This window comes from Ipomoea nil, unplaced genomic scaffold, assembly GCF_001879475.1.
Source record: "Ipomoea nil cultivar Tokyo-kokei standard unplaced genomic scaffold, Asagao_1.1 scaffold1125, whole genome shotgun sequence".
Lineage (NCBI taxonomy): Eukaryota > Viridiplantae > Streptophyta > Magnoliopsida > Solanales > Convolvulaceae > Ipomoea > Ipomoea nil.
The window spans coordinates 77,397-91,157 of record NW_017617553.1 but is presented as its reverse complement, the minus strand read 5'-3'; the positions used below and the strand labels follow the sequence as shown (position 1 = coordinate 91,157).

At 40.8% G+C, this 13,761-nt stretch overlaps 1 protein-coding gene across 1 annotated transcript; it reads left to right on the top strand.

Annotated features, from left to right (window-relative positions):
- LOC109183437 lies at nt 1–4,239 on the top strand. Its single transcript, XM_019333528.1, has 2 exons — nt 1–141; nt 1,202–4,239. Exon 2 carries the CDS (start codon nt 1,347–1,349, stop codon nt 3,591–3,593), a length of 2,247 nt encoding a protein of 748 aa, XP_019189073.1. The 5' UTR covers nt 1–141; nt 1,202–1,346; the 3' UTR covers nt 3,594–4,239.
- The last annotated feature ends 9,522 nt before the right edge of the window (nt 4,240–13,761 follow it).

The window sequence follows — 13,761 nt, the reverse complement described above, 5'->3', positions numbered from 1 at the left end:
TTAGGGATTTTGTGGGCATCTTCGAGTTCTTCTTTGCCACTGAGGGGTTTTGACCAAAAACTTTTCTTTTCGTTCAATTTGGTGGGAAAAATAAACAGCAGCATCACGGGCATTCTGATTCAAAAACTTAAAATATATTGGGTGAGTAATTTCCATTCCCTTTTTTCTTTTTCTTTTTTTTTTTTTCTTGAATTTAATAGTATTACGTGATAAGTTCTCTTTCACACTGAATTCTAGGGTTTCATTGCTAGTTTGCTCAAATGTTTGATTTCAAATAATTGAGTTTCTACCGTCGTTTGTTATTTAGAAATAAGAATTGGTTCAGATCCGTTGGACGGTTTTTTGTTGGAGTTTCGTTTCGAATCTGAAGCTTTTCAATGAATTGTTTTTTGCCTGTTGGATTCATAATTTGGACTTTTTTTTTTACGTAATTATAGATTTATGTCGTTATTAAGTAGCTAAATTCAGTATAGGGCACTGAACATTGGAAGTTTGAAAGTTTCATTGTGGATGGCTTGTTAGGGTAAACTCTTCTAACAGGCCACCTGTTTTATTCTTTCTCCTTGTTTGATTTTCTTGCTTGTGAATTGTAGAAGATTTGATTTGACATGGAGAATGAGTCTGTGATTGATATGAGTCTTGTCTCACTGGGATATACATGTAGATAATTGGGTCTTCAGAGTATGAAATTGATTTCATTTTTTTTTTTTAAATAATAATTTTGGCTGAGCTGTACTGATAGCAAAGTTTGTATTGTAAAAGCTTGATTGGGTGAAACAAAAAGTGCCCATGTCTCACATTGCCATATGGAAGCATTATCAGCTTAATTAGAAAAAAAAAAAAGAGTCTTGGTTTGAAGCTTGTAAGTTGTAACTGGCCTGTTGGTTTCCCCCAGAATGAGGTCCAACAGCAGCTTGGCCCGGATTATTTGGAACCCAATCATGTACCTTTTTATTTTATTTTATTTTATTTTTATTTTATTTTTTTATTTATTTACTAGTGTTTGGTTTTCTGAATGCTGGGTAAGTAGACATTGTATGTCTTCGGTTTTGAAAATTTTGCAATATGTTTGTGACTTTGCTCTTAGCTTAGCCTAAACATTGTTTCTCACTGAGTGTTTTGTATTAATTCAAATTTTAGTTCTCTAAGAAGCATTTTTATTGCCTCATATCCTTTTCTCTGACTCTTTTCTTTAATGAAGGGACATGTATTTGCTGCAAGAGGGGCTGGAAATATCTTTGTGCTAAAAATCAAATGCATTGATATTTTGCCTGGTTCTGGAAGCTTTTAATGGCATACTGGGACTCTAAATAGCCATAGGAACAATAGGAGCATCATTATCAAATATGGAGTGTAATAGAGATGAGGCTATCAGGGCTAAAACAATTGCCGAGGGAAAGTTAGAGAAGAAGGATTTTGCAGGTGCAAAAAAGTTTGCCCTGAAAGCAAAGGCTTTATATCCTGCACTTGAAGGCCTTTACCAACTGCTAACAATTCTTGATGTATACATCTCTGGTGAAAATAGGATAAGTGGTGAAGTGGACTGGTATGGAGTGCTGGGTGTGAACCCCTCTGCAGATGATGACACTGTGAGGAAACAATATCGGAAGTTAGCCCTTGTACTTCACCCGGATAAAAATAAGTCTGTCGGTGCTGATGGTGCATTTAAGCTTCTCTCAGAGGCTTGGAGCTTGTTATCTGACAAATCTAAGAGGTTAGCTTATAACCAGAGGAGAAGCTCTAAAGGGTTTCAACAGAAAGGCCCAACGCATTCTGCTGGTCCTTCAGCATCTTCACGAGCTAATGGATTTCATAATTCTAGTGGCAAGACAAGTTCGTCTTCAAAGTCCCAGAGTGCAAGTGCCCGTGCACACCCTACTAAAGTTAATCCTCCATCCCATCAAAGAAATGATACTTTCTGGACCATATGCCACCGTTGCAAGATGCATTATGAATATCTGAAGATATATCTTAATCACACTCTTCTCTGCCCTAATTGTCAAGAGGCATTTTTGGCAACAGAGACACCCCCACCATTCGATCATCCCAAGCCGTCTAATTCAAACTCTCGACAGCATCAGAATATAGGCAATCCTGCAGCCAATGGCAACCAGTTTCACTCTGGAAGAAATGTTGCATCTAGTAAACTTTCAGGACATGCACCGGGAGGTCATCACACTGCTAATTACTCAAACATCAATTGGGATCCACTTTCTGGAGCATCTGGGATTGGTAATACTGATCCTTCAATTGCAGCAAAAGCAGCAAATGTTGTCCAACAGGCACATGAGAGGATGAAAAGGGAACGTGATAGTTCACAGACTGCTACTGGGTGGGATAGAGCTCATGTTTCTGGCTCCATTCCCAAAGATGAGATGCTCTTTAAACAGAGGAGACTAAATGAGGATATTGCCCGTTATGGTTCAAATGCAGCACGGAATACAGATAGGGCCTTTGGTATTTCTGCTAATTATAGTAAACTTAACATCCCTAGGGAGTTGACACATGTTGAGATCCGTAACATGCTGATGGAGAAGGCTAAAAAGGACATAGTCAGAAAACTGAATGAGTGGAGATTAGAACCATTGTCAAAGGCTCCAAAGTCAGAGAAAGAAAGGATGAAAGTAAACAAGAAAGAGAAAGCCAGAACTGCAAAGGTTTCTGGACCTTGCACAAATTGGAACTCTAATTCATCTTCCTTGAAGGAAGTACCAAATGCAAATAATAATATTGAGGCTTCTGCTGGTGATGTGAATGAGGTTGATCCTGTAACGGAGTCTATGAATGTTCCTGATCCTGATTTTCATAATTTTGACTCGGATAGGACTGAAAGTTGTTTTGGAGACAACGAAGCCTGGGCGGCATATGATGATGATGATGGCATGCCTCGTTTCTATGCTTTGATTCATAAAGTGATCTCAAGGAGCCCATTTAAGGTGAAGCTCAGCTGGCTAAACTCAAAAACCAATAGTGAATTTGGTCCAATGGAATGGGTAGCTTCAGGATTCTATAAAACATGTGGGGAATTCAGGGTTGGTAGACATGAAATGAGCACGTCTATTAATTCTTTCTCCCAGAAGGTCAAGTGGTCTAAAGGTCCACGTGGAACTATTCACATATTTCCTAAAAAAGGGCAAACTTGGGCCCTTTACAGAGATTGGTCTCCCAATTGGAGTGAGCATACCCCTGATGAAGTGATACACAAGTACAACATGGTTGTAGTACTTGATGACTACAATGAGGAAAAAGGTGTCTCTGTTGCCCCACTAGTGAAGGTTGATGGTTTTAGAACAGTATTTCAACCCCATCTGGACCCAGAAAAGGTAAAACGAATACCAAAAGAAGAGATGTTTCGTTTCTCGCATCAGGTCCCAAGCTACTTGCTTACAGGTGAAGAAGCTCAAAATGCTCCGAAGGGTTGCTTGGAGTTGGACCCTGCTGCTACCCCGCTAGAACTTCTTCAGGTAACAACTGATGCTAATCAGGTGACAACGCAGAGTAATGGAGAAGGTAAGGGAAATCTACTACCGAATTCTCAGGAAGCAAGGATAAGTGAGACTGCTGCAGCTCTGGGGCATGGGGAAGCTAGCTAGGAAATAGTGATGACAGCAAGAAAATAGACAGGGTGGGCTATACTGAAATTGAGAAGGGACTGGAAATTTTGGTCATGCCAAATTAGTAGGGTGGAATGAGGCATTGAGTATATTTTTGAATATTATTCTTTCGTTGTTATTACTCCTTTGGGTGATATGGAGTTTACTTTTGATGCAGTAGTGGAAAAGAAAAAAGAAAAAGGTGGGGAGATTTAGACGGGAACTTTGTGCTCAAGGTTTAATCTTAATATCCCCACAAGTTTGACCTGACCTTAACTGCAAAAAGAATGTAGTTGAGAAGGTGAAGAAGGATGTTGATTTTTGGTATCTAATGTGAAAGGATGATGCAAGATGAAGCAGGCTGATATTTTGATTGAAGACAAGAAGATGTTAGCTTTCTGCTATATATAAATATAGAACAGCAATGTGAAGATTTTGCTGCTGCCAGTTCTAAATCTTCCCTCAGAAACACAGATATCTATTGGGTTTAGAAATTTATACGTCAGGCTTTCCTCCCATTTTTTGCTTCTATGTTTCATGACCATTGACTATGCATCAGTTTTGCTTGTCATTTCCTAATGAATTCTTTACATTTTTTCTCTCTGTTTTTAATGGTTATTTGTTATTACAATCGGCTTGAATTTCATAGAGAAGCAGCAATTTCAAGAATCATATATCCTAGCTGTGTTTTTTTTTCACACACAACCCTAATCCTGCCTGATATTCTCCAAGTAGTGTTCCTTGTTTCATTTCAATTCAGGCAGGCAGGGGCTTCTGCTTCTAAGAAAATACTACTTACACTCTTCTACTTCAAGTTAATGCCATTTGGAGTCCTCCGAGTATAGTGATTTTATATGTTTAGTCCTAAATTTTTAAGTTAATTATCTATAATCCTTCAACTTTCAAGTTAACCACCCGTAGTCCTTTAACTTTCAAAATTTAACCATTTATGATCCTTCAATTTTCAACTTTGAACTAGTTGTGGTCCTTTTGAAAGGATCACAGCTTGGAGGATCTCAGATGGTATTAACCTCTTCTACTTCCTACTTTCAAAAGGATCACAGTTCGGAGGATCCCAGATGGTATTAACCTCTTCTAATTCCTACTTTTACTCTCTCATTCAAAAGATGTTAGACATTTTTCTTGGGACTCACATAATGAAGATAACTTATCATCAAAATGAAAAAGTAAAAATTAAGAGTCCATGTAATAAAATTCCTGCTTCTAAAACATTAGTAAGCGGTAGTAAGAGAAAGGGCTCAGATTGATTTGACATGACTTAATATATTCTTAATGAAAAATGGAATTACGATTTTATTTTGTATTTAGGAGGATAGATATAAGATTGAATGAAATTTGAGAAAATTAAAGCGCAAAGAGTATTAATACCTTTGAAGTTCTACTTGATATGAATAAGATTAGGGGTGTAAATGAGCCGAGCCACTCGCGAGTCGCTCGTGAGCGGTTCGGTCAACGCTCGGCTCGAATTCGGTCAAAATCGAGCTCGGCTCGAGCTCGAGCAGCTCGTGGATTAAACGAGCACGAGCCGAGCTTAGGTATTGTAGGCTCGCGGCTCGAATTCGGGGGAGGGAAATTAAAATACTTTAATAATTATGTATGGATAAAAGTCATAAAACAAAGTAGTTTAAATTTTAAATCAAACAGGTCAAATTCGAGATCAAAATTGAACTCAAATTCGAGCCTAAACTCGATCTCGAATTCGAGCCTAAATTCGAACTCGAGTTGAGGCTCGAATTCGAGCTCGAGCAATCGAGCTGCTCGAGCTCGAGCAATCGAGCTGCTCGAGCTCGAGCTCGAGCTTGACCAGCTTGACAATTGCCGAGCTCGAGTTCGAGCATCAGTTCACGAGCTCGAACGAGCTCGAGCTCGAGCTCGAGCAGTGCTATCATTAACGAGCACGAGCATACCCAGGCTCGGACTCGGCTCGACTCGTTTACACCCCTAAATAAGATTAGTTGAATAGAAATTAACAACAATTACATAAATTTGGATCAAATTATACCAGTAGAGTCTGCTAATGGAAGAGAACGAACCCCATCATAAGGGGCATCAAAGGTGTCTAGCCAAGAAAGATTAATGGCCCGTTTGGTTCACGGAATAGATCGGAAATGACATAGCATTCTCAGTAATAGACCTATTCCTTTGTTTGGTAACTATTTCTATTACCAGGAATAGTATTCCTGGTAATAGCTATTACTAGGGCCCTCTGGTATTAGCCTATTACTGAACGCTTAGGAATAAATTTTACAATCTATTTTTTTTTTTTACCCCTTTCTTTAATTTAATTTTTTTTTATCATATATATAAATTTATCCTATTTCACCACCGTCGTCGCCACCGCCACCACCACCATCGACGCCGCCGCCACCACCACCACCATCGCCACAACCGTCGCCGCCCCTACCACTGCCACCGCCACCACCACCATCACCACCACCACCACCATCGCCGTCGCCGCCGCCACCACCACCACCGCCACCAGAACCACCACCCAGCAGCACCACTGCCACCACCACCACCACCACCGCCACAACAGTCGCCGCCTCCACCACCACTGCCTCAACCGTCACCGTTACTACCACCACCGTCACCCCACCACTGCCACCGCCACCACCACCACTACCACCCCAGCACCACCACCGCCGCCACCACCACCATCATCACCACCGCCACCACCACCACCACCACTACCACCCCAGCACCACCACTACCACCGTCACCACCACTATCACCACCACCGCCACCACCACCATCGTCACCATCACATATTTTTATAAGGGTATTTATGTCTTTTAAAATATATTTCATTTCTATTCCTTAAATCAACCAAACACTGTAATATAATTCCTAAAGTCTATTCCTTCTGCGAACCAAACAATAGAATACAATTCATATTCTATTCTTTGCCTATTCCATTCCTTATGGAATAACATTCCTATTACCTCAAAATTCATTCTTTGAACCAAACGTGCTGTAAAGGAAGAGCCATCCCGTCAATGCACTAGTTGGATTTTACTCCATACTACATGATGTGGCGATATGTTGGTTATTAGTGGATGTAGTTTTTTTTTTTTTTTTTTTTTTCATTTAATCTAACCAATGAAAGATACATGAGGAAGGCATTATTTTGTTGTGTTTAGTCAATGAAAAATATTTTTCCTCAAATATGAGAAAAAAGAATTCTTAGCTCAAAATTGGTATCTTTTTTTCATGGGCCTATAGGAAAAAAATTATTACTTGATAAGATAATTTTGTCCTTATAGAAATTTCTTATTTACTCTTAGAACAAATATCTATAATAATTTTTATTATTATCAAAATAAAGTTTATAATTATAATATTTTAATTTATGATATTATAATTTATTAATTATAATATTTTAATTTATAAATCACTATTATTTTTATTATCATTATTATTGTCTAAGAACATTTTGGTCTTTATACTTAATGTTCTTTACAATTTTAAATCCAATCAAATAATATAATCAATATTCTCAGTAATTTCTTTTCCACTAACGAATCAATCTTTCTTGAATCCTTGAACTTATTTATTGAATTTAAATTTCGTTCCTCCTCATCTCTAACAACAACTCGCTACGTATAAGAGCCTCCACTATAGAGAAGATTTGGGAGTTAATGTCAGAATTAATTCTCCCAAGTGAAGATCAAAGCTGATGTGGGAATTGAATAATTCAAAAAGAATCCTCCTGCAAGGGGTTGAGATATTTCTCTTCCCAAGGTTTTTAACATTTAATTTGTTTATTTTTATTAAATGGTGGATCCATAAAAATTGAGAAATAACTCAAAACTGATGTGGAGAAGAGTTTTTTGTGATTGACTGAGATAGTGGAGGATGAGGTGGATGTTGGGACCCACAAATAATTGAGAAATAACTCCAACTGATAAGGATGCTCTTAGGGTTACAGGGAAATCGAAGAGAAATTTCCTTGTACTTCTTGAACTGCCTCCAAGGTCAAATTCAATGCAAGGACAAAAATAAATAAATGTATAAGGATGCTCTAAGGGTTACAGGGAAATCGAAGAGAAATTTCCTTGTACTTCTTGAACGGCCTCCAAGGTCAAATTCAATGCAAGGACAAAAATAAATAAATGTATAAATGTATGTTTGGTTCATGGGTTTACACACTAGGAATGAGAATAAGAATGAGAATCAGAAACATAGTTAGTGTTTGGTTGATAACTTTTTAAAAAATAACTATGGATTTGATTACCCCTTTAATTAAAAACTCATTCCCTAATTAAAAAAAAAATATCATTCCATCTTATTGGTAATATGATTTTTAAATTTAGATTAATGCTTTTAGATTTTTTTTTTTGTTCATATTGGTATTTTGAATGTCATTATATTAGGATCAATTGCCTTGAATTTTTATTTTTGTATTTTTAAAACCTTTATTCTCATTATAGGGTTATACATAACCTAATATTAGTAATCATTCTAATTCTACTCTACTACTAAACATGTAAAATATTTTCACCAAAACTCAGACCATTACCAAGTATTTAATTTCCATTCTAATTCTCATGTGCGAATAAAACACACCCTAAATCTCTAGAAAATGACATTCCTTCCAATGGAAGTTTTTTCCATGGCTCATTCAATGGCGTCGGTCCCCAAAGTATAATTGTTTGAAGATCAATGAACCTTCCCACTTAACTTGAAAAAAAAAAAAAAAAAAACTTATGATACTTGACTTTGTGACCGAATGCATTGTCTTATTTGGATCAAAATGCCACTTCATAAGCAATTAAAGAATTTTTGCAATGCTAATAATTTTATAATGGAATTACATTAATTTGAAATTTCAAAAAATAATATTATAAGTTTGATCTCAACCTTCTCAATACTTTTAAGAAATGAATAATTTTTACAAGGTTTTATACTCCTAAAAGTAGTCTCATTTAATTTGGGCCAAATAGACATATTTAAAGGAGTATTCTTGGGATTAATATTTGATGCACCGTCGATGTATATATGCTATACATCGGTAGTGGAGGAGAGAATGTCACATCATTAAAAAAAAAGTCAATATTAATCGGGATTTTTTTGTAAAATATTTAAGACTTGTATTTTATTAGGAAACTCTTTATTTCAAATGAACAGAATATATCTACTTTCTGACAGGATAATTGGGCAAGGTACTGAATCCGACTCGTTACATTTGGTCTAACCCATCAATGCATTAATGACAGTCAAGCATTAACGGTTAAGAGCAAAGAACATGTGAAGAGTTACAAGAGACCACGCATTAAGAGCGCCGCCTCATCAAAAAGAGGAGTTAGGAACGACCAGCACACTTAATGGAGGAGGGTGCCTCAATTTACTAAGGAGTCAGCCGTTGCACTTAGTAGGTAGCCGTTGTGCAATTATTGTAACGGTTACAAGTTTAGATTATTATAGAAGCTGAGCCCATGTAACAAAGTGGGGGACACATTCTGATTCTTGTACTAAAACACTTGGCAATACAATCGTCTGAATTCACTTATACAAATATACTCCGGTAACATATTTACCGTCATTGATGCTTTCATTGAGAGGAAAGGTCAAATCTCAAGCAAATACATTGCGCATTTGGAAAAGATGGCTAGTTCAGGATCCAGCAACTCCCACGACGCCCACGGTTCTCGTAACTTGAACGGCAATGGCAACACCTCAGGTGATCTTTGAAACCAGCTCAATACAGTCGTGAATTGGTCATGGCAAATCTGACTTATCAAGTGTGGAACCTCACTTGTGGTGTCATCCTTACTCCTACGTATCACCTTATAACCCGGTGTGACCGAGGACTTATCAAAACCCAAAAATTAGCCATTTTCCCAACTTATCGGCCAGACTTTGGGCTGAGGCGCCGCCTCCGCCATTGGCCGAGGAGCGTGGCCTCGGCCCGTTTTTTTTTTTTTTTTTTTTTTTTTTTTTTTTTTTTTTTTTTAAATCTCCTATAAAGTGTAGTGACGACCGTGGTTGATCGAATGTGGTATTGAGAACCTTTTTATTTGAGCAAAGTAACCTGGGTAGACCATGATTACAAAATATTATAACTTTGAGTGAAGTAACCTGGGCGGACCATGATTACTAAATACTGTTTATAGGTCTGGGCGGATCACGACTACAAAGTATTACTGATAATATCTTATTGAATGTTCTGAGTTCCATACCCGATCGATCATCCTTGCAGATGGTGTGGACTTGCAGGTCCTTTCTGCCAATCTTTTTGCATGCTTTTACGTAACAACTGCGGGTTACTCGCTGGTCTCCTCTGACGACTCCTATCCCATTCGGAGTAGGGAACTTCATACACAAGTGTTCCACCGACACTATGGCCTTGAGGTCCTCCAGTGCCGACCTCCCCAATATGATGTTGTGCGCACAAGTGAGTCTTACCACGATGAATTCCACGTCAAGTTTGCGAAAGTTAGGGCTCGTGCCTATCTCCACTGGTAAGACCACTGACCCCTCCGTCTCCACTAAATCACCCGTAAATCTAGAGAGTGGGGTACGTACCTCTTTGAGCTGGTTTCTAGGTATCCCTAACTTGGTGAAGGCATCATAATACATCACATTGACTGAGCTTCCCGTGTCGACTAAGATGCGGCGGACAATGACATCGTTGACGTCCATCTTAATCACCAAGGCGTCACGATGGGGTAACGGGCCCTCTGGGAGGTCATCATCAGAGAAGGTGATGGCCTCCCGTCTCTGTTTCTTTTCTCTGGGAAGACTCACCACTTCTCCCACGTAGCTGCCGGCTCCACTTCTTTCTTTCCCGCGGGCGTGTCGCCCCCCGCGGGTCCACCATAGATAAAGTGTATGGTGTGCTTCTTTTGTCGTCTGGGCGCCACCTCGGTTTCTTTCTCGCTATCATCTTTCTCAAATATTTGGTCGTGTTCTCTTTTTTTGGCATTCGAGGTGGACGGCTCGGTGCCATCCTCATTTTTCCAGACATTTTATGGTGGATTGTGTTGCGGCTGTTGCTGCTGCTTGGATCTCTTGAAGAAATGTCGGAAGTAGCCCTGTTGGATGAGTTCTTCTATTTGTCTCTTCAAAACTTGACACTCATCCGTATTGTGGCCGGCTTGCCTATGAAACCTGCAGTACTTTGTTTGGTCTGCCTTTGGAGAGACCTTCATGAACTCCTCAGGGAATTCTACTATTCCCATCTCCTCAGCTTGCTTTAGAATGACACTGATAGGATGGGTAAGCGGGGTCAAGTTACGTAGGGGGACCAGGCGAGGTCGCTCGTGGTCTCGGTCTTTCCCTGCGGGCGAGTGGTTTGCGCGTGGTGTCTGGCTGGGTAGACTAGCTTTCCAATGCTTCCCAGCCTTTCTACCATCTTCTTCATCCTTCTTCTTCCTATCAACCTCCTCTGCTTCTGCATAACGGTTAGCTGTCCTCATCAAATCTTCGTAAGAGCGAGGTTGATGAGCGTTCAGCTGCTTGTGAAAATATCCTGATCTTAGGGCATGGGTAAATATCGGGATCGCCGCCTTGGAGTCAAAGTCGTAGACATTATTGGCCTCCTTTTTCCATTTGTTTAGGAAATCCTTTAGGGTCTCGCCTCTTTCTTGCTTAACTACGCAGAGGTGAGAGAAGGGTTTCTTACGTTGTATGCTACTGGAGAAGTATGTCAGGAAGCTTTTGGATAACTCTCCAAAATTTTGTATCGATCCATCCGGGATAGTGTTGAACCAGTCTTGGGCTGCTCCATCCAAGGTGGACAAGAATGCTCGGCACATGACAGCATCCCCCGCCCCGATCATTACCATAGCAGCCTTATATCTCGTCATGTGGACACGCGGGTCGGTGGTCCCCGTGTATGCTTTGATGGCGGGCAACCTAAAATCCCTCGGCATATGCACATCCATTATACTTGGGGAAAACGGTGCTGCCATCAGTACCTCGGGTTCCGACGATTACTCCCGTGCCTCCACCTTCTTTGCTAACTCCTCGATTCTTATTTGCAGCCTCTCGACCAGGGCCGACTCTTCAGGGTGCCGGCACGGGGCCGGTTCATCAAAACGACGACGCGGATCCGACTCATCCATGTGTCGGCGTGGAGCCGGCTCATCGACGTGCCACTCATTCGAGTATCGGCGTGGAGCCGGCTCCTCGACGCGTTGCTCCTCCAAGTGTCGGCGTGGAGACGACTCATCGACGCGCCGCTCATCCGAGTATCGCCGTGGAGCCGGCTCATTGACGCGCTGCTCATCCAAGTGTCGACATAGGGCCGACTCATCAACGTGTCGGCGTGGGGTTGGTTCCCGAGACTCGCTCATCTTCTCTGTGGGTGATCTCTCTGCTTCTCTGTTTTCGTGTTGGCGAGGGCCTCTGGTAGAGGACCCCTTGGCCTATTATCCTAATCTTTGACGCACGGGCGCCCTTTATCCCAATCGTTTTGGTGCAGATTAGGAAGGGCCTGGTTATCGTCTGGCCGGTCCACTTCTTTGGGCGCCCTCCTCTGGACCACCTGTCCTGGTATGACGTCCCACGTCCCTCGCCGCACGGGTTGTGTCATGTTGTCACTGAACTTCTACCCTTCGTTGGGACTCTACCTCTATTTCCTGGGGCCGCGGCGGGGGCACTTGGCCCTGCAATCCCGCCACTGCATGAGTTAGTGTCGTTGCTGCTTGCCGAATGGCATCGGCGGTCGCTTGGAGGTTTACGACTTGGTTTGTTCCTCCATTATTGAGTTGTTCTCGAAGGTCACCGGGCCTCCTGTTATTGAGCTGTTCTCGAAGGTCCCCTCCACGATTGTTGGTGAGTTGGTCTCGGAGGTCACCTGAGGCGTTGCCGTTGTTCAAGTTGCAGGAACCATGTGAGCTGCCGGACGCCATTCTTTCAAGCTTGCTGTTGAAAGTGGGAATGAGTTGTGTGTATAGTCGCCTGCTTGAGTATTGGACTCAAGCTCTCAATGAAAGCACCAATGACGGTAAATATGTTACCGGGAATATTATTATGAGACTAATATTGTTGTGGGAAGTACAATGGTTGTATTGCCTTAGTGTCTTAGTATAGAAATACAGTGTCCCCTTTGCTAGCTAAGGAGAGTCCTGTTTATACCAAGGTCCTAACGGTAACAACATGGGACATAAATGGGGAGCTGAGCCTTTAATTCTCTCTCATCAATGGTGGCATCAATGGCAGTAAAGGTGACACCCGTTGGAATTTTGCCCGTTGGGTTTCCATGTGGTGCCGGGTCAAATATGGCGACGGGTCAGATGCTGCTTATGATCTGGGTCGGGTGCCAGTACCATTACTCTTGAAATTAATATAGATGATGGATTCTGTGGCGTTGAAACAGGCGTTGTGACACAATTAATTTATAACGCAGTTTGGGCAAACAACCCTAAACTGCGAGGCACTTCTCGAGTTGAGAATTTGCCTAAATCCACTAAAAGCACGATATTTAAAGTACACTTGGTTTAGGGAACTGGGATTACACAATATGAGATCCTATCAAACTATTGTGACCTAAACACTTGTACTACTTTTCAAGGGGGTTTGGGTATCTCTTCTCAGGGACTCTTGTGCTCACAGTTAGGTGTTGAAAACGTGATTGATGAGTTGTGGAGCGGCTCCTTTTATAGGTCAAGAGACGAGGTATAGATAGGATTAGGATTGTCAATCCTCTTTAGATTAGGAATATAATTCCTAAGTCTTGTTTGATTAAGAATTCCTTGTTTGACTAGAATTTGACAATATGTCTTATGTCAACATTCTCCCCCTTTGTCAAATTTTAGCAAAAACCTTGATCCCCTTTTGTTTATTAATCTAGAGTTGACACGTGGAGGTGTCTCCCCCTTAATCAGTGGATCTCCCCCTTAATTTGCGGCAGTAAATGTGGGTGATCATTTGACTCTTTTAAAAGAGAATTTGCCTAGTACTTATGTCTGACTTTTTGAAAAAAAAATTTGCCTGTTGTTTGATTCTTCTAGTTGAGTCTGCCAGTAAGCACAGAAAAAGAAAGCAAAAGGTGGTCTTGTTCTGCTTGTCTATCATTCTTCTGGTGCACAAAAGAGGGAACAGCAAAAAGAAGTCTGCCTATCAGTAGACAATACACAATACATAATCACAACATGAGGTGGTTGTCTGTCTGTTTCTCCCCCTTTTTTGCTAAAAACATGAG

Excerpts from the sequence above, each read along its gene's own strand:
- LOC109183437 (XM_019333528.1), top strand. The coding sequence starts at position 1,347 with ATGGAGTGTAATAGAGATGAGGCTATCAGGGCTAAAACAATTGCCGAG.